The 25,720-nt window shown below is 39.5% G+C and overlaps 1 protein-coding gene across 1 annotated transcript; it reads left to right on the plus strand.

Annotated features, from left to right (window-relative positions):
• The first annotated feature begins 247 nt into the window (after positions 1 to 247).
• On the plus strand, positions 248 to 25,487 carry dnajb6b (DnaJ heat shock protein family (Hsp40) member B6b). The gene is made up of 10 exons (XM_084340365.1): positions 248 to 413; positions 8,368 to 8,490; positions 10,279 to 10,388; positions 12,087 to 12,161; positions 12,391 to 12,495; positions 16,534 to 16,671; positions 16,763 to 16,913; positions 17,304 to 17,374; positions 23,179 to 23,334; positions 24,494 to 25,487. Exons 2-10 carry the CDS (start codon positions 8,426 to 8,428, stop codon positions 24,601 to 24,603), a joined length of 981 nt encoding a protein of 326 aa, XP_084196491.1. The 5' UTR covers positions 248 to 413; positions 8,368 to 8,425; the 3' UTR covers positions 24,604 to 25,487.
• Positions 25,488 to 25,720: the final 233 nt, after the last annotated feature.

Below are 25,720 nucleotides of genomic sequence, written 5' to 3' on the forward strand. Positions count from 1 at the left end.
ATAAGGTCCCCTGAACACTGTCCGAAGCTAGAAAGGTGGCAGGGTCCGCCAAATATAGACAAAATAAAACAGTATGAAATTTTGTTCGCTTTGTTATTGAGTTTTTTCAGTCATTGAAGATGTTTCTCTTCTGATTAAAATGTCTTCTCCAAAACTACATACTGCACCTTTAACTGACCGAAGTGGGCTTCCATACATCCATTCATTTCAGTGTGAAGAGCATGAGCTTTCTGATATCCGACAGTCGTTGAACGCAGCAGCAGCAGCAGCACTGTGGGCTAGTCATATCAGTAGCCACATCACCAGCAACCAGCCACCACCAGCGGCTGCAGCCACCGTCACTCAGGCGAGCACAGAGGAGAAAAAAGCAACAACAGAGAGGCCGGCTGGAGCGGACATTTTCCTTCACATAGGTGAGCACCGTTTCATTTCTATCAGCAGAAATGTAAACGCTACATGTGTCGACGCGGCTGTACTTTGCTGAATGACCGTTGGATGTGTTTACCGTCCCCCTGGCTGTCGCATAGACTCGAGTAACCGTTCAGCTACATGTGGGGATGCTGTGGTGTCGCAATCTGATGCCCCCCCACCGGCTATTATCATAAATAATATATCACTATTACTTAGCCACTTAATGTAGCTCTCACATTAAAAATGCCCGCGAACGCTCGGCTAAGTTAGCATAAAACACAACAAATGAGTGGGGCTCATGTGGCTGTAGCTATCCTCACTCGCATATAATAACTTGGGTAAAGCTAGCTACAGTGTTAGCAACACAAAAGGTAGATTTATTGTAATTATGGGGTCATATTTAATGCTAAAGTTACGTTGTAGCTAGCGCAGCTTATGTTTGTTCGGTTGCTAGTGAAGGTCTGGGCAATACGAGACCTACCAGTCAAATATTAAAGTTACGACACCACTATTTTTAGAGATGTTTTCACTCGTTATGTAACGTTTTTGAGATTTTATTAATATCCTCACGCTGTGTGTCAATATATCTCTATAACCGTTCATTCGGCTTTCAGCACTTTCTCGAACTTCCTCGAACTTTCTTGATAAGTCTGGTCTGTTTCACAAGATAACTCGGCCACACTTGTGTTGTCTGGCTGCTTTGTTGATGTTGGCCTCCCCCAGAAAAAGGGGACAAACACGAGCGACAGGAGAAGAAAACACTTCGTTAGTTTACATTTTTCCTTAATTTATGTTGCAGGTTGTTTGTTTTTTTACTACTGGTTGCTATTGGTTACAAACGAGAGGCCTGGACGAGAGGAAGTCGTTAAATCCCCTTTACTGCTTCCTGACATTATATTTGCAAGTGTAATAAAATACAGAAATTATAGTATCGACAGAAAATCACATTTGTTTCAGATATTTCTTCATCTGCAGGTGAACAACAACAACAAAGTCTTCATTTCATGATATGAAATGTGATTGAACAGAGCAAATCAATTAATCGATAAGTCAATTAGGTGTACTATGTAGAAATCTTAGTCAGAAGAGAAAGATCTTCATTGACTGATTATGCCTAGACAAATTTAATAAACCCTCTTCCTTTGCATGACTGGCCTTGTAAAGGACAACATCATTTCATACTGTTTTACTTTGTTCATATCTGGCGGACCCTGCCACCTTTCTAGCTTCAAACAGTGTTCTGGATAGATAATAGATAATCATGTCTGAGTTTGTAATATTGTAAATATTAAAATTCTGATTTTGTACTATTTTCTCAATTAATCGATTAGCTGCTTGGCCTATTAAATGTCAGAAAATGGTGAAAATATCGAAGATGACATCCTCAAATGTCTTATTTTGTCCTCAACCCAAAGATATTCTGTCAAACCAATTAATCAGTCATCAAAATAGTTGTCGATCAATTTAATAGTTGACAACTAATGGATTAATTGATTTGGATATGATAAATAACTTATAATGGAGATTTGTTTCTACTATTTACATTTCATTAGACTAAATTATTATTTGATTGATCACAACAATAATCAACACATGAATTGATAATGAAAAATATTGTTAGTTGCAACCCAATGAGGCAGTATCAGGCTTAATTTTATATATTTTTTAATGATTACTTTATATCTATTACTTTGGATTTTATCTTTATTAAATATACTGAAACTATATTAGATTACAACACGATGTGATGGAAAGTTACTAAGTTGCACAGTTAAACAGTATGTTGTGTTGGCTTTTATCCCAGAGTTTGACTGGAAATATACTGTGTACGATGTAAATACTACTGTTCAAAGGTTGGCAGCACTACAAAAAGTTTGAAATGCATTTATCTTATCATTGGTCTTTAAGTACCACCTGACCAGTTTGACCACTAATGTAAAACAAGTTAATCCTGTTTAATTTGTGTTAGCACTACCATTAAGAGGTATGAGCTATAATATGGCATGTGCAAGTCAGATTACATTAGAGTTAAGTCTTAAAAGGTGCAGGGTTGTTGCCTTCTGAAGAAAACTCAGATTTTTTAAAAGTATTGTATGTTTTTTAAATATACCCACTACCCCCCCGAATCACACATGCAAATTTGTGAATGGATTCTCTGTCCAAGGAGACAATGCTCACTGCTGTTGACAGTAAATGACCTCTTCGAAAATGTTTCCACTAATGGAAAATATAGAGAGAAAAATCCAGTGAAAACTCTCTTGAGCTGCTGATTATGTTTCTCTCTGTAGTGTTTGAATCACAAGCACTCGTTGCTATGAATCATTTCAGGTAGGGCACAAGCTTATCTTTGTGTTGTGTTCAGCTGTCATCTGTGGCTCTCCTCTGTCAGCTGTGATTTGTGTTAGGTGTTGGTTTTGTCCGGTGCTCTCGTCTCGTCAGTGTCAGATTTGTGAGTGGTGTTTGAGTGTTCTTGGACACTACTCCAGCTGCATTTTGTTGATTGCAATCACAGTCACTATGTACTCGTACCGTAGTGTTCAGTTTGTAACAGAGTGAGGCTGGGTTTGCAGGTAATTATTCTAAAAACTGAAATCTCTAGGGAGAAATTGGGCCTAAAACAAAATGGAAACTAGGGAAGTCTAATCAGAGATCTTAATCAAGAGATCTAACCTAAAGTTGCTTCACAGGTAATTAACTGGGGAGTTGATGTGCAGACGGAAATCGTGAAAGCTTTTACAACAACAATTTTATGAGCCCACACCCTGATTAACACGATGTTGCTTCCAGTAAGTTGAAGGGCAAAACTTCAGTGCTGATAACTTGGGTTGGCCCTCATTGTTTGGGAAAATTCCAGTCATGTTGTTGCCCTCCAGTCCTGATCTGTATCCTATTATATGGAGTTTCCAGTTAGTCCAATCTGATTTTAATTTTTTATTATGTATTTATTATCTTCTAAATAATAGCCAATCTGTGCACACTTAGCCTACAATAGGCCCACATTAAAAATTAATAAAGCAGTTGAAATATGCTTAATAGCTGCTGAATAGCTCGGCTTCAGAGAACCTAACATGTGTCACGTCTCTATTTTCCAAAGGTTATATGTGTGTCAGTATGGGCTGTTTGGACATACAATATATCAGCAAGTCAATATTATTTTCCCAATACTGACTTATCTCAGATATATCTAGCTAGCTAGCTTGTTTAACCAATCAAAAGCTGCATCTAATCATTGCAGGCCAGTTACATTTGTAAAATTTTAAAAATATGAATTTGTCCTTTTCATAGGTACTGAAGATTGTTTCATTAATTTCCTGACGATGGCTCATAGAGGATCATATTGCTTAAATAATGATATTAATTAATCAATAATAATTATCATAATAATTATGATATTCTTGACCCACTTCTGGTGAACATCTTTGTCCTCTACCCACCCAGGGAATCTTTGAAGTGTATGGTCTCCCTTCAAGAAGTAAAGGTTTGTGTATTTGGCATAGTTTCTTGTCTAACTGTAAAATAAACTGCCTCAGTAAAACTTTAATCTAAATGGTGTGGGGGTTTTTCTGTAAGATGAAATGGTCTAGTGTGTTTTGAATGTGGTTGAAAACTTGTTCTAACCTGCTCTTCCAGCCTGGAGTCAGACACGTATTGATACATTGTAATGGAATTTACCCTGTGATTATTGATTGATCACAAGACAAGATGACAAAACTAAATGCTGTTTGTAAAGTGTGTAAAATTTAGATTAACATCTTTGCATTCCTGGCTTTACTCTTGTGTCTTTTGATTTAACGTTGCAAGAATTTGACTTTCAGTCTCATTTACTGTTACACAATATTGCCCCTTCAAGGGAAATCTCATTTGGCACTCTAGTACTGCACGGCAGGAAAAAAAAACTTGAACAGATGTTGTTGTAATCTCTTGCTGCTCAACTTGTCGAGAATTGTTTACTCCAAAATCCTGTGTAGATTCCTATAGAGTCAGTGTTTAATACTGAGATCAAACCATTGCTGTTGACTTCTGCTAACTAGCTCTGCCCCGTGAACACTAGTCTAATAATGATTCATAAGGTCTTCTTCTGGCAACCTTCTTTATAATTCAGTGGATAATCCTTTCTTCATCTGTATTGATTTTGGAGTCGCTTTGCCCTTGGATCCTCCACCCGTTTCTCCTGGGAATCCCCCCCATTTCAAAGCCAGCTGGGTGATGTAGTCCCTCCAGAGAGTTGTGCCCTGAGGTACTCTCTCAATCAGTCCTCATCAGTACATCTTTGAAAGGGTAGGTGGTGGGGCTGAGGTCCTCACAAGTTACCCAAACCACCAGAGCTGACTAAACACAAGTGAAGCAGCTCATCACTGAGGTCTTCACCTGATCAGTGTCTGTAGAACAGACTCTGCTCCGTATAGAGGTTTCATTTTGACTGATTATATGTTCAGTTGAGTTTGTGGTTTAGGTGAGATTGAAGATAAATTCAGCAATTTGCTTTGTGAATCATCTCTTGCTCTACATCAACAGCGATACACTGCTCACATACTGCCAGCTGTCAGTTTCACTTTGATTTTTCTTACCTTGACTTCAAAATCTAACAGATACCTTGCACTTAGCCCTGCTCTTACAGTAAATCACAATGGAAAACAGAATGAGATACGTAGACAACATGGATGGTGGTAACAGAGATTGGAGTGCAAATTGGTGACAGGCTTAGTATTTTGAAATTATTGCACTGTACGTCAGCGAGCTAGTCTGTCTTTTATGTCATTCATGTGAGGAGATTCATGATTATCCTGAGTGATTTCTGTCCCAATCCACACACTGTATCTTTAAAAGCCAAGTCTGCTCTGATTGGTCAGTTCTTGAGGCCTGAGCAGGCCAGTGCTCAACAACCATACCTGTGGGCGGTGAATGTGTTATAAAATCACAGCCTTACGGAAGTCCTGACAGCTCATTTGAATACAGTTTCTGAATATGAGCCATGTGCATTTTGTCCGAGGTTTAAGCGTTGTGATACTTTCACAGTATTTATAGAGCTCCTAGACCTACTTTATAACCCGAAACATACAGGGAATCTCACTTTCTACAATATGCTTGAATGGAAAAATCACTAAATGTTTATATGAACAGCTGTTCCCCCATTTAGTTTGTGGAAAATTGTATGAAGTCACTTTGTAATGGATTCTTCAGGGATTCCTGCACAACACGAATTGTGGTAAGATAAGGTAAATGCTGCTTTTCCGTCTGTTTTTCTTCGACTCTGCTCTATTAAGTATTTAGATCACCTTTGTCTTTGTTAGCTTTATTATTTATTTAACTCCTACTTGTGCTTATTACAGGAAATTTAAAAGACAAACAGTCTTTCTTCTGTCTGTGAACTGTTAATGTTTATAACCCCCACCTCTGGTTCACTGAGTCATCATGTGATTGTGTGACCCACATCTGTTTGCTCGGTTCACGCTGAGTGGAGCAGGAATCCATCAGATCTGGGTTAGCTGTGTAATGCCTCCATGGGGCATCAATACACACATACATGCATGGATACACAAATTGCACAGAACCACGAGTAAACACATCTCTAGCAGGCACTAGTGTCCATTAACTCCAAACTGCTGGGGGGGGGACTGGTGACAGGTGAGTGGGTCCGTAATGGCTGAAGTGAGGGGGATAAAACGGGATACATTTAATATGATTATGTCAGGGCATTGGGTTTGTTTTTTAGAAAAACCCAGAGGAAAATAATGACTTTGTGGGTCATATTTTTTGATATACTGCAGTCAAGTGGGATGTGGAGAAAGAAGTACATCATAACTGTTATAATTAAATTGATTTTAAAGGAGCATTCTGTAGTTTTTGGGAATAAATTTTAATCAGAAGAGAAAGATCTTCATTGACTGACTTTTCTATGCCTAAAAAAACTCTTTGTTTTTTATGATTTGAATAAACTGAATAAACAAAATGACCTTAAAGGACAACACAATTTCATACTGTTTTACTTTTTTTTTTTTTTTTTATATGTGGCGGACCCTGCCACCTTTCTAGCTTCAAACAGTGTTCTCTTATTTTCCTCTGAGAACAGCTCGTTTATTCAGTTATGGAAAAAATAAATATTTCTGAGTTTGTGTTATTACCTCAGTATTGTAAATATTAAAACTTAGCGGGAACTACATAGTGCCCCTTTAAATCACTAAATTCGACAGTAAAGGAGGAGGTAGATGTTGAAGCATTAGAGGGACATTTGGACTGACTCAGGCATCTGAAAGAGAGGAGTTTATTGCCTGTGCCATGTCCCAACCAGGACTCACTTGCTGGCACTGCTGTGTGCCAAACACCCCCAACCCCCCACATGCTCATAACACACACAAACACAATCTAACGGCAAAGGCCACAGGTTATAAATAGCAAACAAACAGGACACAGTGGACTCTCTGTGTAAGTAGTCCTCATTGGTTTGTTTATCATTTTTAGTGCGATAGCTAAGATATTTCTCTTGATGATTAATGGTCGACTGTGGGTTTGCTTGGCATTTTCCTTGTTGTTTTAGTTGGCCTGTTGCCGCAGGATAAATGATTTTGCCTGTCGCAAAGAAAAACACACAAAGCGACATGTCGAGTTGTTGGATTATTTGTTGAGTCAAGGTGTTGGAGGGAATACAGAAGGTCTGTTTAAGTGTCAAAACATTGAGTGTGATTTATCAGGTTTGGATGATATTTTATGTTATAGAGGTCACAGTTAACAGGATTTGTGTGGGTGTGTCCTAACATCTATTATTTTGATGTCCACCATGATATGTTTTATTTTATAGTTTTGTTTAAACAACGTAAGATTGTTTTTGTGTGGAGTGTTGTAATTGTCCTCTTAAGTATGATGCAGTGTAATTTCTTATTAAAGAAAGTGAGGTCCTGGGAGGTTGAGTTTTCCCTTTTTTAAGTGAAAGAAGATTTTCTGAGCCAAAACATACAGAGATTAACTCTTTAAACTTTGTAGCTTTAATCTGAGAGAAGAAACAGATCCCCCCACCTCTTCTCTGTATACAGACCACAGAGCCTGCTTTTTTTGTATCATGTTGAAAGAAGACTTGTGACATACTGTGTGCAAGTCCCACCCACAGCATAATTTGCCAGTGGGGAAGGTCTTTACATTTAGTAGTTTTCTAGTAGTACGCTCCCTGGTCTTGGAAGTAATGCTCGGTTACTTCTGTAGGTTGTTGCTAGTTAGCTGGACCTGCTAGTGATTGCAGTTTACTTTATGGGTAAGAGATAAGTAAAATATGAATCTGTAAAATGAATAGCCACTGGCATTTTATCAGTAATGTGTGATCCTTATCATATTTCTCTCTTGTCTCATGAGACTGCGTTGTGCATAAATGGTTAAAAGTGAAAAAGTAGTTTAATAGGTCCTAGTATCTACCTCTAGGGCAAGATTCAGTATGTTGGCAGCAATTGTTATTGGATGTTTGTTGGTGCAGGTTACCTTCTCTGTTTTGTAGTATTGCAAAAACAAAGTGGAAATCTAGGGCTAAATCTAGATGACTAGAATATCTTCTGATACTTTCTCATCTGACCTGTTCTGTCTTGTTTTTGTTTCATAACTTCAGTAGTTAGGTCGTGTTTATAAAAATGTGCTTTGTGGTCTTTATCTCCAATTTTCAAAAGTAAAACATGATTCACTTTTCTCTGACATAGCCTCGGGGTGAGGGATGATCACCCACTTATTATGTAATTTTGCTCGGCTTGTATTAGCTTAGCTGTCCTCCTCCCTGCATCTCTATTTCAGTGCTTTTGATTGCATCGTTGGGTATTGCCACCCTGCTTAATGCTGTTGCCCCCTCCTTCCCTTTTACAAAATTTACCCCTCAGGTCTGGAAGAGAGCCCGTCACACATGGCTACGCTCACTCGCAGATTGTTGGGCTTTATCTCTTCAAGCTAACATGTCCTAACAGAACTTAACTTTTTTTTCCACAGAGGCCACGCAGAGGACCCTCATAAAGGACGGCAACTACAAACCAACACAGACAGAGCCATGGTGGAATACTACCATATATTAGGAGTTCAGAAAAATGCAACGCAAGAGGACATCAAAAAAGCGTAAGTTCCCTGTTCTGAGTGTTTTCTGCTCTGGTTTTCCCCCGGTGTTGTCGTTGAATCGCCGCCACTCAGAGGGGTGTAATAGGTTAATTATATCCCCCCCAAGCTGTATACAGTGACACAAGGAGAGAGAGAACAGAGAGACTGCAATGCAGAAAGTTTCCACTCTTCTTCCTGTAACCTTGCTGCTGTCAAATACCTTCCCCCTACGTTCATCCACCACTTGCGGTCGCCCACTGAACGGACCAGTTCCTGTTCATGACACTTGCTCAGGTTTCTCACTAACACGCATTGTTTTGACAAGTGAAGAATTTCCTATGAATTGAAGTGTATATTTAAATGTTACGGGCAGAAATTAGGAAATGTAATGTCATTGATGGTAATACAGGAAATGCAGGTCAAATCTTTTTAGAGAGGAGCAAACTATTGAAGATCAAGTCAACCAATTTAAGACTATATGATTTGCCAAGAAGCCAGCTTAAAAAGATGATGAATGCTGAGAGCGTGCTGTCTCTGTGCACTCAGTTGTTGGCCACCAAAGTCAAACGGTATCTCGACTGGCACCAATCAATAAGTCTTATCTTTAGCTTATGACCCCAGCTCTGACTTTTGATCTGATCTGATTGAATTATTTGCTAATGATTGGCTCTTGGGATGGCAATAACGGTCATTCAGTCCATCACTTTGGTTCAGACTGAATACATCCACAGCTATTGGATGGATTGCCGTGGAATTTGGTGCCGACATTCATGATGCACAAAGGACATTGTTTTTGTTTTAAACACAGCTATACTTAATTATAATCATGTGGAAGTGCCTGAAAACCAAACTAATATATATGCATTGCATCAGCCAGTGGCTGTTGTTAAATGTTATTAAACCCAAAATAAATGCTATCGCACACTTTTTTGTAATCCTCACATGACCAACTCTTTATTCATACAACCGTCTTGGGAATCTTTCCCATCTCTCCCATCCATCCCAAATGAAGTGAACTCAGCATAAGTACAGCTCCACAGAGCTGCTAGCTTGGATATCGACTTTTTGTCTTGTTTGTTGATGAAATGTGATGTGTATGAAATCATAGCCTGAAGAGCAAGAGAGTTTATACTGTCCTCAGAGTCTTATAAGTATTCAGAGCAAGATAATGGCTGCTGTTGCCTTTACGAGTGAACATGAAGGCTACTGACTACGAACACTGACACTACATTGTTCAACGTAGCCTCGACGGTCAACCATTGACCAGGCTTTAGACCAACAGATAATGTCACAGATTACAACAAAGACGTAGACTACAAAGACTCTTTACTATTGATCCATAAGGGAGTCAATCCCTGGATTGAATGCAGCCTTTTTTGCTGGCCGACTCTCAGTCACTAGTCTTGTCTACAGCATGTGCGTGTCCGCTGCCGGTGCTGCTGCTGGGCTTAGAAACAAACAGCTGATGCAGCGTAAGCTGCTGTGTGAGCCTGCGCTGCACATCAGTGGAGTTCAGGCAGTGTTTGTTATTTCTGCTTCGTTGGGGAGAAGGACAGTGTGCGTCAGTGTGTGTGTGTATCTGTGTCTGTGTGTTTGGTGTAGGCATGGTTTCCACCCTAAAAACAGACTAGCATGTGTACATGTGTTTCTATTAGGGGCATACATACATACACATTTCCATTTTCCCATTTCTATAATAAGAACTGATTGCTTGCCCATGGTTCATCTACAGTATATTACATACATTATGTGTTTGTCTCATCTTTAATCTCTGTGTCTTTATTTAACAGTATGGTATTTGTGTCTCAGTTACAGAAAATTGGCGCTGAAGTGGCATCCAGACAAGAACCCAGACAACAAGGACGAAGCAGAGAAAAAGTTCAAAGAGCTGTCAGAGGCATATGAAGTGCTCTCCGATGGTAAGGCTTTCTGCAGAGGGATAAAAGCTGTTATACAGTTGCCATGTTAAGTGCTGAATATCTGAACATGATGACGGGTGTTTCTCTGAAGTGCACTGTTTGAAATGAATGTTTCTTATAACATATATATCTTGTCATCAAATTTAAAAGTTGACATTTGTTGCCATCTTAACTGCACTTTTATGTTGGATTACCAAGGCTGGGTGTCATTTTAATGTTTTGTTGCTATCACAAGTATGATATCTGAAGGTTTTTGAAGTGATACCAAAATCGTCAATCATGTTTTCCAACAAAGTTCTTAAAAATGTTAAATATCGGCCAACCTTAAGAGAACTTTTCCTGAAAATATGTCTTAAATTGGCAAATTATGATTTAAAACAAGAACTTTCCAATACTATTTTTCCTTCCTGGTTATTTTCAAACGGCTGCATAGTACTAATCCTGTGTGGATGTTATGGTGACGTTATCCATAAACGTCAGGAGAATTGTGTATTGTGTAACTGTACCAGTTTCATCAGATATGATTTTTTATCCAGTCTTTGGACGATGCGATATTTGCCGATATCACAAAGTCTGTCACAATACGATTTCGATTCGATTCAATCCAGTAGCCTGTGATCGATCGGAGGTGATATTATCTGCAATGAAACACAATTCGTTATCTACAGAAGAAGCTGCCATCCCTTTTTTTTTCTCTTTTAAACAATTGTAAATAATTGTAAGCCGTTAAGTGGAGTAAAGTTTACTTTAAATTGACACTACCAACACACATAAAGCATTACTCAACAAATAAAAGCAAAAAGTATAGTTAAGTTTTATACAGGTGTACCGGGACGCTGCTGGGAAGTATCAGGGTTTTTTCTAATAAATAAATAAATTATGTGGTATTATCATAGAGCAGAGAGCATAGAGGTGTACTCATTGTCACCTGATCCAGCATTTTAGGCACTATCAGAGGCATCTCCGATACTGGTACCGGAACAATCCTATCAAGTCATCAGTTTGACCTGGCATTTGATTTCAGCAGATAGTTTGTGCTACAGACAAATTTCGGTCGGTAATGAACGTATTAAGTAAATAAGAATTGAGATTTGATACATGCCCTGCTGATGCATCACATGTGCCAAGTAGGTCAGCCAGTTCATCAGTCATGGTTCTTAAGTGGAAGTAACTACCAGAATAATGCTTTAAGTCTCGAATTCATATGTGGGCTTGAGAACACAGCAGAAGTCTGTAACATTTTCATTGGATTAGTCACAGTTTAGTACCATACACCCAGTCACAAGAAACCATTATTGTTAGCATTTGCAGAGCACAATGTCAGGATAGTTTATGCTGCAGAGTGGAGGTCTTGCACAGAGATCTTGTGCTGCAGGTTTAGTTTTACTTTCTGCTTGTCATTTCATGTTATCAGGTTGGCCCATACAATAAATGAGTTGTGATAGTAGTTCCTGCTCCTTTTTGTTTGTTTTTTTTACAATAAGTTGGATGTGCTTTGGAAAATGTTATGGATCACAGTGAAGAGAAAAAAATTGAAAGAGGCAGCCAGTTTGATGCTAATGCTAACACAATATGCAGTAAAGACCTTCGTGACCCTAAGTGAGATTTAAAACAAAACCAGGTGGGCATTTTCTCTTTCTGTTTGTCTGTTTTATTTGTCCCTCTATCTTATCTAAAGTACTACTCTTCCCACAACAGAAAGCAAGAGGAATATTTATGACCGATACGGCAAAGAAGGCCTTTCAGGAGGTGGTGGAGGAGGAGGAGGAGGAGGTAAGAGGATGACTTTCATTATGTCAAAGTATTTGAAGCCAGTGCCATGGATATGATTGATAAGATTTAATTAGCTATGATTTTGCATCTTGATGTTTTAGTGGCATGGTCCAAAGTACAAAGGGCTTGGTAATGCATTGGTATTTTTTATGACTTATAATAAAATAAAACTGCTTTCGATGAATAATTGTGCAGTTTATGATCGTCATTGTTGTTTTTTGTTTTACAGGAGGCCATTATGATCACTTCGGTGGCGGCGGTTTCACATTCCGTAATCCCGAGGACGTTTTCAGGGAATTCTTTGGCGGCAGAGATCCATTTGGAGATTTTTTTGGTAAGTCCATTTGCTTCCCTCAGAGGCACTGATGGGAATTCTTGTTTTTAAGAGAGTAGGAGGAAAGAGGAACTGAAGAGAGTCAGAAGAGTGGGGAGCACGCAGTGGCTATTATTAACTGCATGATTCTATCTGGTCAAAAATAGGAGCGAAAAGGAGGACATACTGTTTTATACCAGATAAAACATTGATATTTCCTCATTAGTTTGCCTGTGAGCTGTTAGCTAGCAGCTCCTGCTGTGTAGAAATTTGAAAGATGGAGCATTAGACCCAGGAAACCTTCAGTAAAGCCCGGTGCTAATCCCCCCACAGCATTCTAATGTTAATCTCCAATACACCAAGCACTGTTCACCTCGGGAGGTCATCTGCCAGTAAATGTCACATGTTGGAAAACACTGAGCGTCTCTGCTGGATGTTGACCTGCATCAATATGTAGCCTTCATCCATTAACGACGGGTTAGACCTCTTAATTCACTCCAGCTTCTTTTTAAAATCATACTGTTAAACTATGAATAAAGAGTATTTTAGTCAGAATAACCTGATCATCAGTCGGATAACGATCGGATGAACTGAATATGTTTTAAGATGACAATAGAAAAAAATGTAATGCAAATTAAGTAGTAGAACATTACAAATTGAATTGACATAGTTTTTACCATTTTATCAGAATTTTTTTCTTACAAAGAAATGTTACTAATTGGTCAATTATTAGGAACTACTTAGTAACTATTTCCATAATCAATAAATGGTCTTAGTTGGGTGTTTTTGTAGCAAATTTTCTAAAAATAGAATCTCAATTGTGAGGATTTCATATGATAGTGTGCTAAATATGATTTGGTTTACTTTGGGAAATTGTGGTTGGCTGTTTTCCACTTTATTCTCACATATCATAGATAAACCAAGAAAATATTTTAACATTTTAAATAATTTAATCATCAGTGGTGTCCTCTCATCCTGTGTTTTATTGCTATAAGTTGAAATTACTTTAATTTCTGTCTGTTTTTACAGATGTGCACGTTTAATTTATTAGTGATTACATTATTTTTTGTTAATCTTTTATTTATGAACATTTTTCACATTATCCACATAATAAGAACTATAGACAGAAAGGCAAAAAAAAACAGCACACAACGTCATGGGACAGTCGGTACATCAAGGCAGATTTGCCTACTTTAAAATACAAAGTTACACATACAGTAGTACAGTATTTATGAGGGATTTGTCTGATTGGCTCAATAAACACTCTGCTTCTCACCCAATTCTTTTAAAAATGTTATGGAGTAAATCATCCGCTCTAAAAGATGTAAGTTGTCATCAACTTCAGTGATTACTTTCAAAGCAGTTACTACTAATATTCCTAACAGATACTCTTCTCTTTTGCCCACCACTTCTCTCTGAATTTGTGAAAAAATGATGATGTAATATACAGTTGACCAGCGACTGTTAATTTGTGATAATGACAGCCTGATAATTGATTATATCAGGACTGTCTGTAGTTGTAGGAGCTAAGCCTGTACTGGGTTGTCTGGGTTCAGCAAAAGGCTGATTGGAAGGCATGTGCAGTTCACCCCGTGTAGCTCTAAATATGGAGTTCAGACGCAGGCAGAGGATGGATTTGAGCGTCTACATCACTCTACTGGAATGCTTTCAAAAATAGCTTCCGTATTAAAACAAAAGCAGATGTAATAAGTGTGTGCGCGCTGTGTGTCTCCATGTGTCGGAGCACATGTAAAACGTGCTACGTGTGGGTGTACAACATAAACGTACTGGAAAAATTGTAATCTAATATACGAGTTTTTAGGAATGATACTCGAATTAGAAGCCATAGGAAAAGTCAAGTCATACTCTTGATTATTGAACAGTTTTTATGACACTGACATGTGTTACTGTAGATTTTATTTTTAAGATAAAGTAATGGAGCACAGCTGTTGTTGTTGTTGTTGACTGTTTTAAAAAAAGCCTAACCATAAAGCTGTCCGCACTGTTCAAGTACTATTTTGACTGGGGACAACCTTTATTATGCTTAAACAGGATATACCAAAACATCCGTCTTCTCAAGTTTATTCCAACACTATATGAAGGGTTTTTCCTTAAATAGATTTATATAAATAACTATTCTGGGTCTCTTGACTGTACTTAAGATCGCAGCAGTAGAAAGAGGGTCCAGATAGTTTTTAAAATCCCATCCGGCCCCCCAGTCCTGCATTGTCCAGGAGCTTGTCTCAGAAAGCAGCAGCTGGTCCTGTAGATCTGTCACTCACCCACCTCAGAGTGAGGGCTGGAGAGGGGGTGTGTGTGCTGTTGAGGCAAATAGAGATTCACACGATGACGAGGGCTTAGTCGTCTGCCAAGAACAGCACACACTCAATTCTCAAATGGACACATGAAGAAGTGGACAAAAAAGGACTGGTTTAACACTTTTTTTGTTGGACATAATCAAGAAATATGTCAAGAAATATGTGCACCGTATCTCCCTGAGGACCTCCTATAATTAGACTTGTAGCAATTTGACTCACACAGATGATATGTTCTGTCCCTGTTTAATTGTGTAGCTGTCAGCTGTTAGACATTATTTTATACATGTGGTTTCAAGGATTTTTTAAAATAAAGTTTTTGTTTGTAATTGTAACTGCAATACTTTCCTTATAAGCTGTATGTATTGGCTCAGCCAGGTTAGATAGGATGCCAAAGTCAAGGCCGTTTCATATTTTGACCCCTAACCTGTTTCTGAGTGCACCCTTCAGAACAGTTACGAGTTGTCATGGTTAAAATCCCCCTTTATGAAATGGGACAACCCTTCAAGCCCCTCGGACGTCAACAGTTGTCGTCAATGGCGTTTATGTTAACGGATGTTCTTGATAGCTAGTTAGCTACCAAGACATCAGCAAAGTAGTTTGATCGTTTTATGTTTGTTATGAAGAAAAGCACCATAATACATTGAAACAACAGAGTTCTCATAACCCATCCCATCACTTTGAGCTTATACACGTATATAAATATGTCATTTACCACAGTGTTAAGGTGATGGAAAAGGTTGAAAATGCAGCTTGAAAACTTGACCATGGAAAAGATCTAGGAACCCTGCTTATGGTGTACATGCACATTGTGAAAACCCATTTTCCTGTCGTTTACAATCTTCTCTATGCTATTACGCCCTGTGCAGTGTACTGTACTGTAGGTGTGGCACATTCTCCACTGATTTAATCTCAGTCTTTGTGCTTGACAGGTCTTTTAAAGTTCTGTCAGCACACAGACGTGTGAGAGCGCTTTGCCTTAGCTCTTCTCCCAGCTATCTCTTTGTGTACGCTGATCATGTACAGGAGAATTAAACCAGGATCCAGTGTTTAGCAGCCTTTCTCAGGCTTTACATCTCCCTCTCTTTCTTCCACTCATGTTGGCTGTCTTACTGACAGCTTTGTAAGAGCCGAGCTGTCTCCTCTAATGTCTTCTTCTAAGTAAACGGACAGTAATGCAGTTACAACAGCGGTCAGGGGACACTTTTATTTTAAGCTTTCTGTCAGTGGGAACAAATGAAGCTTTCTCTTCGCTGCCTTGGTACATTCAAGGTTGAAGGAGGAGTCTTCTTTCAGCAAACGGTGCCAGTGATCCAGCCTTATCCTGCTGGGGTGACCCAGATTGGCGAAGCGCAATTAGTCGCATGTCCACGGGGGCTTTAGGATGAGAATTAAATGGTGGGCACTTTGACAGTTTAGGGTTAAGATTGTTCCAGAAATTACAAACCCATCCTCTGACATCAAACGCAGCTTTTTGAGTCTCAGGTACTTAAATCTTTTGGAACCTAGAATCAGTCTTAAAGTTGTTAATCAATAATGTTTTATTAACAATGGGTCAAATATTTGTGATATGTAAGGGGTCACTCTTAGCAACAAATCTACCTTAAATCTGCATTTCCCCCCATAAGTGTTAACGTGTCTTTCAGCTCACTGTTTTGGTCTTGAAAAAATTAAAAACCTCACATGGTTTTGCAATAAAATCTTGAAGTGTTCCTCCTAACTTGTACCATGTTTCCCTCCCCAGCTGACGACCCCTTTGACGATTTCTTCGCTGGCAGCCGCAGTCGCCAGAGAGGCCCAAGCCGAAACAGGATGGGAGGATCGCTGTTTGGCTTTGGGAGCTTCCCAGCGTTCGGGCATGGCTTCTCATCGTTCGATTCAGGTGCGTACATCCCAACAAATAACTGGATTCATTATTAATTCTGGATGCTTTTCCAGTTAGACTGAGGTTTTCAATGTGTGCTCTTTTGTAGGTTTTAACTCATTCGGAGACATGGGTGGAGGAGGAATCACATCCTTCTCGACTTCATCATTTGGTGGTGGGGGAGGAGGAGGAATGGGTAACTTCAGATCCGTTTCAACCTCCACCAAGTTCGTCAACGGCAGAAAAATTACTACAAAACGGTACTAAGATGTCAAACTCCCAAGCAGGGACAATATTTAACAATTCATTATTAAAATGAATTCATGCCACTCTCATGTTTGTAGGATAAAGAGGAAGCCACAGCCGGCAGTTAATTAGCGTAGCTGTTTCTTGAGCATGCTTATTGATCTTAAAGAACGTCTGATCGATGAAAAGTGCTGAAATCAAACAAATAAATAAATAAATGGCTCAATACATTTATTTTTTTATATTATTTTTGGCACATTTAATGGCATATTCATTTATTTCTATTTTTGATTTTGGCAGTTTCAGTCCTTCATACTCATCCCACTTTTAGCAAAAAAGGGAAAAAGGCATACTTCTCAGCTATACCAGCCTGACTACCTTGTCTGCTCTCGTGTTTGTTACAGGATCGTGGAGAACGGCCAGGAGCGGGTGGAAGTGGAGGAGGACGGTCAGATAAAATCTCTTACAGTTAATGGTAAGGAGCAGCTCCTAAGACTGGATAACAAGTAGTAATCTCGCCACAACATTTGACCAACATACAGTTTTCACCACCTGGAAAAAAAACTCGCCCAGTGACTGTTTGCTACTGGCAGTTGGTCTCTCGTCTCTCTCCTCCTGCATCTCATTCCCAAAGAAGAATTTTCTCATTTTAGCTTAGCTGCGATGGAGGCGAGAGAGATGTTCACAGTATTTGTATATTTGTATTTATTCCATTATTATGGGGGGGAGGGGCATCTTGCTGGAACTTGTGTTTTTGTTTACTAGAGTAATTGAATTGTGCTTTTTATTTTTGCCATATGACAGTGCTGGGTACGTGCTATAAATATTACATATTTTTTCCTTTGGGGTGGATATTGTCTTATTGTAGCAGGAAAACATGATGCTGTACATTTAGACTGACGCATGTCATTTTTTATTTTTTTTTTGCTCTTTTCATTTGACCAATTTAACAAGTGAATGATAAAAGCTTTGCTCTAATGTCTTTGACTTGAACTAACCTGTTAGCTGTTACCATGTTCACACGTGTGTAATATGAATGACGTTGATTATTAATAATTAATTAATTAATATAATGTGCATTTGTTTTCCTCTGACTTTTACATTTGTTCATGTATTTGATAAAACCCACCGTATGTTTCATTTTTTTCTGCATGATTGCTGATTCCAGGAGGCTGCTTTGTAGTTTCACTGTAACTCTGTCAGCAACTCAAACCATCAAACCACACAACACCTTACACTCTTTACCGGACAGACAGGGGTATTTTCATTCTTTGTAAAAACAAAAAAAACAAAAAACAAAATAAAGAGTTCAGTTTCAATAAACTTCCCTGTGTGGAACGGCTCGGAAAGGCTGCTGCAGTCACCTGGTGTCTCCTGTGTGATGTTTCTTATGGCTTGAGTGGCTTTTTAAGCGTTTCACTCCTCCTTGAATGTGTGGTATGAGGTGTGTGCTTGTGCCTGATTACATTTTAAACCTGCTTCACAAAACCCGCAATAAAGGAAACCACAGCAGCTGCTTCTTTTGTACACTCACCTCATCAGACAGCTCACTGTGTGTGCATCATTTTAACCTACTAATGCCCTTGATTCAGTGTAGGTGACTCACATGAGGGCTTGGTCGCCGTCAACAGGAAACTGGTAGGTTTGCTGTGTGTGCTTTCACTGAAATAATCATTTTAATTATTTATCTAAGTGATCGTGAGGTTTTCAGATACCTGAGGTAGGTATTTTACCTTGTACGAACCAGGTGAGGAAGGAAACAACACCCACTTTCCAGGGCGCGCGCCCTTCCTCATGTTTCTTCATTCCTCTTCACCCCTCCCATGTGGACATTTTAATGTGCTTGTAAAAGTGCTGATAGTGCACCTTGTTTTAATACGCCCTCAAACAAAACCTGAGCCTCTCTGTAGACACCGAGCCAAAATAAGGACTCAAAACACATCTACTAAACAGAATCCTCTAGCTGGGAAAATCCAGTCGGTAGTAAAACTTTTCGGTCGGCTTTCATGTGCTCACTCTTGTGAAACATCAGGAATGATAGGCTCTGATTCAAGTTAAATTGAGCAGTAGTGTGGATGATTGCGGTTGGCTCAGAGGTCACTGTGTACTGAGAAGACAGTGTGTTTCATGAGGAATGTGCTCGGGGCTAGTTTATTTACACAAGCCTCTTGCATATTTTTCAGACAGACAAGTCAGGAGTGGGGAAACTAAAGAGAAAGAATAGAGCAGGGTGAGGCGTTAAGCTATTCAGTCTTGGCTGAAATAGGTTATGACACTTAATGTAACATCTGTGAATGTACATGTGTTGCCTGTGTGTGTGTGTCTGTGTGTGTTGTTGGTGTGAAGGCCATGTCTCCACTGTTGGGCTTGGATTTGTTGTGTTCTTTCAATTTCCTCTGAAGCGTTTGCGCCTGCGCAGTCCTGTTGCTAGGTGACAACTGCAACCCTGCGCCAATCCCTTCCTCTCTTTGTCGGTGTGAGTTTGTGTGTGAGCATATTTGTGTATTTGTGGGTAAATTATGGATAAATGTCGTAGATGGGGTTCACTACACGAACTAGAAAGAAAAAGTGAGCAGTAACATGTTGCCATAAATCATATCTAAATCTTAGGAACACAAATTTGTGAGTCACATTTCCATATACTTTTTTAATCTATAGCCTATTTAACCCGCTGGAATCTGAAAAAAATAAATAAATAATAATAATCAAGATTTAACGCCACATGATTTAATTATTATAAAAAGTGCATTGTGAAGAGTGTTATTAGATGAATAGGTGTTGAAGGAGCAGGAATTGTATTAGTGGTGCAATAGCTCCCTCTCCTGGATCAACAAGTTTTTTTTAATATACATATATTTTTGTGCTAGAGCTAGAAGTTATAGCATTAACTTTGTCACATATTATTATTATTAGTCTTATTTTTATCTGAGCGGACCGAGCTCTAGTTTACTCTTAATTTGACGGGTGTAAACCGGAAGTCAGCGAGTTAGCTAGTTTAGGGCAACAACCAGAGCACCGTTTTTCTGTTTTTTGCCTCTATTTCTTTGCATTTTGACAAATTGGCACCATTAAAAGAATGCCGAATTACCTATTAGCAGTTTATGTTCGTAATGTACCCACATATGTACAGGTAACTATCACTAAATTACTTTTAACACATAAGACAACTTATAAACTTGATGATTCTCAGGCGAGTTCTGAAGGTAAAAAGACAATATTTTTAATCTGTCTTCTAAGAGGATTGATGGACATTTATTCACTATGGACAGTGAAGATAATGATATCCTCGGAAAGTGTTAGTCACTCTGATTCTGAAAATATGTGTATACTGTATGTGTGGTCAGATTAAAGTTATGATTTCTGTGATATTTGGGGCAAAAGTAAAGTAGATTAATTAACTTCGTCATAACCTGCTTGTTGGATACTGGCAGCTCCAATGGCTGACCTTGTACCAGACTACTAAAGACTAAAGGTCGTCCAAATAAAATAATTAGTAACTTATTTAATTTGACAATCTTTAGAGGCCTGATAAGGTAAAAGTACAGTATTTTGCCAAAGGAAAAATGAGAAAAGTCTGAAAAATCAACATATTTTGTGGATTTTCTGGCTAATCATTCTACTATATTAATTTCCTGAGCCCATGTAGAGGCCCTTACCTCTCAGACCACTGTTACAACATGTAAAATAAGGAGCCGAAGAAAAGTTAAATTATTAGACCTTAATTATTTATGGTGGATCCTCATGTGGCCACTAGATGTCAGTGTTTCTATACAAAAGGCAGCATGACATGTTATGACTGAACGATCATTTCCAGAGCAGGAATCACATTTTGAAGAAATCAGACTCTGATTGGAAGGACAACTGGAGCAACACGTGACATAATAAGTGATTTTCCCGTCAAAATTTTAATTTCCTCGATTTAATCATTAATAATCATATTAAAGTGTCAGTATACCTATTATTATAAATGTATTAGATCATTTGATAAAAAAAATATCTCTGCGTCTTGCAGCCTCTCCTCCTGCATCCATCCTCTCCAATATAACATACAATACTGTGATTTCCTGTCCTAGAGTTTCCCAACGTTATGAAAGATGGCTTCCTGTTGGCAGAAAGCAGCATCCGGTTTAACCGCCCTCACACACACATACACACACACACCACCAACATCACCACCTCGTCTGCTTGACAGCTTAGCATGAAACATCGAATCGGCCCGGAGCTGCTGGCCACTTTATGAGCGATGGCGAAGATAAGCTGCCAGCTCCTTTTGGCCGTGTCTGAACGAGGACACAGACTGTATCTCTGTGTGCTCAGCAGTGGAGTCACATCAGCACGACATCGCATGTCTTGAACCGGGGGAAGGTGGACTGTTGAAAATAATCTGGTCCACAGTTGTAGTTGTCATGTAGGGTTAGCCTCCTCCTGAACAGTGATTTATTTTGGGCTTTGGGCTCCAGCCTGCAGCAAGTAACGCCGCTTTTGTCTGTCACACATGGATTTTGTGTCCATGTGTGTTCAGGTGTTAACCCGGGTGTTTGTGCTCGTGTATTGCAGTCTGGACAGTGTGTATCAAGCAGCTTTTTACAGATACACACAGCATTGTGTAGCCTGGAGACAAATGACAGGCACTCCCAAGACAATAGCTACAAATGAAAGCATCCAGGAGCTGTGCTCACTCTGCTTTTCAAATTAAGTCCAGAAAATAAAAGGCCGCCTTTGTGAGCACTAAAAGATCTCATTATCATGGCTGCTCTTTGATATTGTTTTTGTTGAAATTAATTAACTGATGATGGATTATGTGACCTGATAGCGGAAGGAATCTTATCGCACATAATAGACGCAAATATTGATCCTCTGGAGAGAAGGAGGGCTGGAACAAAGCTCGGAGTCGCATACATGTTGGCTTAATCCAGCTGTCTAACTTCACTTGATAGGATCAGCAGACAAATGCAGGTTGGGATTAGCCGGATAGAGAACGAGCAGCAGCAGCAGCAGCAGCCTGGAAAGTAAAGCCACCAATTGTCCTGTTTCTGTTGGTCCACCGGGCGCTGGTCTCTCCTCGCAGAGGTCAACTCTTTATTATAAAAGTGTGTTCGATAGAAGAAGGTGATTTGCAAACACCGCTTTGCAATCCAAGTGTGGGGCTAAAGCAACATAAATCACCTTAAAGTTGAGGTGTTTTCTGCGAGAAAATACTCCACCAATTTCAACCTTAACACGCTCGAAAGGGGTTCGTTACAAAGAAATAGTCTTGGGTCAAGATGGAGGTCCTGCGGTAATAGGATGCCTATTCAGAGAGAATTGAAATCTAGTGATGTCTTTGTCTCTGACCTGCAGCCTCAAAACCCCTTAACTCCACCTGAAAGCATCCAAAGAGAGCCACCCCCCTCTCAAATCTCCCACATAAAGCATATATAGCCTCAGTCTTCTGTTACTGTCCCCATTAATGATTAAAATGACAATGTGTTTATGTCAAGGTGCTCCCACAGGTACACAGCAATATGTCAAACAAAGCTGCCATGTCTCCAATGACTTCTGATGTCTTTAAAGGCTGCGCTGTTACCGGGGATTTTGAAAACGCTGCTGCAGATCCTCCTCTAAATGGGACCAGGTTCAGCACGGCGAGCATCTGGCCCCCTTTCTTCTCCTCTCCACTGCCTTAATTACACAACACAATGGCGATGAGATCTGCCTGTAATCTCGCAGCATAATAAGCCCCCCCCCCTCCTCCTCCTTCTCCTCTATACCCTGCCTGCCACTAATTCAATATAAATGTAAATTACCTAGAGAAAAGAATAACCAAATCTCATTTTATTTACATGACTAATCACAATAAAGTCAAGCAGATGAAATATGAATGAAATATATGGTTGTCGTTTGAAAGGAAGGAGGGGTCTATATGTCCTCAGGGGCTCTTTGAACTTCTTGTTTTATATCATCTTTGTTGTTTCATGTTGGTTACATCAATATGCCTTTTTGCACTTGTGCTCAACTTGCTGTAATAGATGTGTGTATGTGGTTTTTTTTTCACCCTGTCTGATTGTACTCACACTGCCAAGGGCATTACGAGGTAATATGTTTTCCTTTTAGCTGCCTTCTTTTTTTTTGCTCCACACATCTCATGTCAGAAGGCTGAAATTCAAAGATATATATATATATATATGAAAAAAAAACAGGTTTAATGTTGCTTTGAACACCTCAGGCCATCCATCCAGACAGCGAGAAGAGACGGTTAAGGTGTGATTCATTCCCCACTCCGCTCTGCTCTGCCCACAGACATCGCCGAAGACCCCTCGGAGGACGAGCGTCGCCGCCGCAGACAGAACGCACTACCTGGCCACGGCTTGCACCAGCGCTACCTGAGGAACTCCGCCCAAAACCCCTCAGAGGAAGAGGAGGAGCACGGCCTGCAGAGTCTTGGACTAACGAGAGGTCCGCCCACCCGCCACTGCAGGGCTGATTAATTACCAGCGCACAGAGCTCTCTTTTAAAGAGTAGAGTCTTAATAAGCGCAGCTAATTGTCTGCCTTTGTGTCTGATGGCCGCACAAAGGGCGATGACGAAGAGTGGCATGCTTGATTGGCAGATGTAAACACCGAGGACAGAGGTGTTCATTAGGCAGCTCTGTTCTACGCTGCAGTAACGACCAGAGGTCAGAGGTCGCCCTCTGTTTTCCCTCACGGGGTCAGGAAGTCGCACACAAAAGCCGAGCAATTATCCGCAACACACAGTGGCTGAATGTTTTATAGGAGCAGTTTGGCTAGTTAAGGAAGGACCTTTAATTTAGGCGTGCATATTTCCTGCTGGGATGCAAATAAAGGCCCCAATTCTCTTTCTGAGATAATGACACAAACTACTCAAATATGGGCCCTCAGAGAGTGTTTTTAAATACCGCTGCCAGCTGAACTAAGAGTTTTAAATGTGAGAAACATCTGCACCGCCTTCTAATAATTCTCTCTTAACACGCTGTAACTAATGGCTTTATTAATAGTTACAATAAAATCTGCTTATGCTTTCTGGATAAATAACACATCGTTTATAGGAACAATACAACAACAGCAGCGTGAGTAATTGCATTTAATATTTCTGATTATACAGCGCGTTTAAAGAGAGAATTTAGGGTCAAGTATTGTTTTTTTTTAAATATTTAACAATTATTTTAAAGATAGACGAGTCAGTGAAATTTATGTGAAGTAACGGAGAGCCAGCGAGATTTTTCAACCTTTAACCCCTTTTTTCTTGATTTTTCTTTTAATTATAACTTTTATTATTATTTTAATGCAGTTGCAGTATCGGCTCAACATAGTCCCCAGTCAGGTCTTTTACTTGTAATTATCTTTCTGTGCACATGTCTGCTTCCTGTCTGTTTTTACTCAAGCCCCAAATCAAATTGCCTTCATTTATTAATAAGATTGTATTGAATTGAATAAATGTCTTATAACAGATCTTAAAGCGTTAGCATCAGTAGATTTATTCTGATTAATACGGTCATTTGGTACTGCCTATAAACTCTAAATAAAAGGTGTCTTATTAGAAAGTGATACTGAAAAACCTTCATATTCAACCCAGTGTTTTATCTTTTATTTTGTAGGACACACGGACACCAAGAGGAAGAAACTGTGGCTAAAGGAGGCGGAGTCCAAAAAGAAAAGGGCTCCTCGACTCTTCCCTCGCTTTGGTGGATTTGGCACCTTTTTTTAAACCCCCCTAACCCAAACACTCAGACACACACACGTATATATGTGTTGGCAGAGACGCCATCAATCATACGAGGCATTAGTTCATCGTTGCTATGTATCGGACCGCCGACATCCCCACTGCTGCACCGTATCTCCTCTCGTCTATCAGCTGCCCGCTCTCATCAGTCCGCAGAGGCCTTACTTCAGCGTTTTGTTTTGTCCGAGATACATTTTTAGAAGTTAAGCTTTCGCTGTATTTATTGTGGGTGGGCCCTGTGGATGTACAGAGTTCAGAAACCTTAATTAATCTCCTGTGATTGGAGTTTTTACAGCGCACGTGTGTTTTGAAAGAGTTCAGGTGGAAGGAGAATAAAGGTAGCAGCCTTGTTTGTGAAAAGCGTGAAGATTCTTGCAGTAATATTGTTTAGCATGTGAGAATTAGAACGAAGGTCAAGCTGTTCAGTGGATCTTTTTTTCTTTCAATAGAGACGTGAAGAGAAAGAGCTATCGAGGCAATGTGAGAGTAAAACAGAACGAAAGCCTTGAAGAGTGAGTTTTAAGACAGAAAGAGATGAACATGTTCTCACTCCTCCATCATACATGAAAACACACTGGCGGTAACATCACCCACTCTTTTAAGACTTTTCGCTCTCACCTTCTCAAAGTCTTTATTTCCTTTCTTTATTTTTTTCTTTTTTTGTAGGATTCTTTGTACCGAGTGCATTCAGCGAGATGTTGACCTTCCCTAGGTGCTTTTGTAAAAGATTTCTTAAAATATAATATGGTTTTCTCATGTCTGATTTGTCCTTGAAACATGGTTCTCATGATTGTTGTAGAAATCTCTCAGAAATGTTCATTTTTTATGGACTCCTACCAATAAATGCTTTAAGAAAATCCAGTTTTTTGCAGTCACTTTTTATTGAATGGTATATAAGGGTAACTTTAGTAACTTTCATCACCCCTGTGCAGTGACGAATATCAATGGTAAATGGCTAGCGTGATATATCACGCTACCAAGCTAGCACGCAGGCTGATGGCCTGACCACCGGGAGCAATTTTGGGCTCAGTATTTTGCTCAAGGACACTTCGACACGTCGACAGGAGTGGTGAGGATTGAACCGCCAACCCTGTGAGTAGTG

The sequence above is a fragment of the Pagrus pagrus genome, assembly GCF_965226575.1.
Source record: "Pagrus pagrus genome assembly, chromosome: 20".
NCBI lineage: Eukaryota > Metazoa > Chordata > Actinopteri > Spariformes > Sparidae > Pagrus > Pagrus pagrus.

Coding starts and splice junctions, on each gene's coding strand:
- dnajb6b (XM_084340365.1), top strand. CDS start 8,426: ATGGTGGAATACTACCATATATTAGGAGTTCAGAAAAATGCAACGCAA. Junction 16,914..17,303: donor AGAAAAATTACTACAAAACG/GTACTAAGATGT, acceptor TGTTTGTTACAG/GATCGTGGAGAACGGCCAGG. Junction 23,335..24,493: donor GAGTCTTGGACTAACGAGAG/GTCCGCCCACCC, acceptor TTTATTTTGTAG/GACACACGGACACCAAGAGG.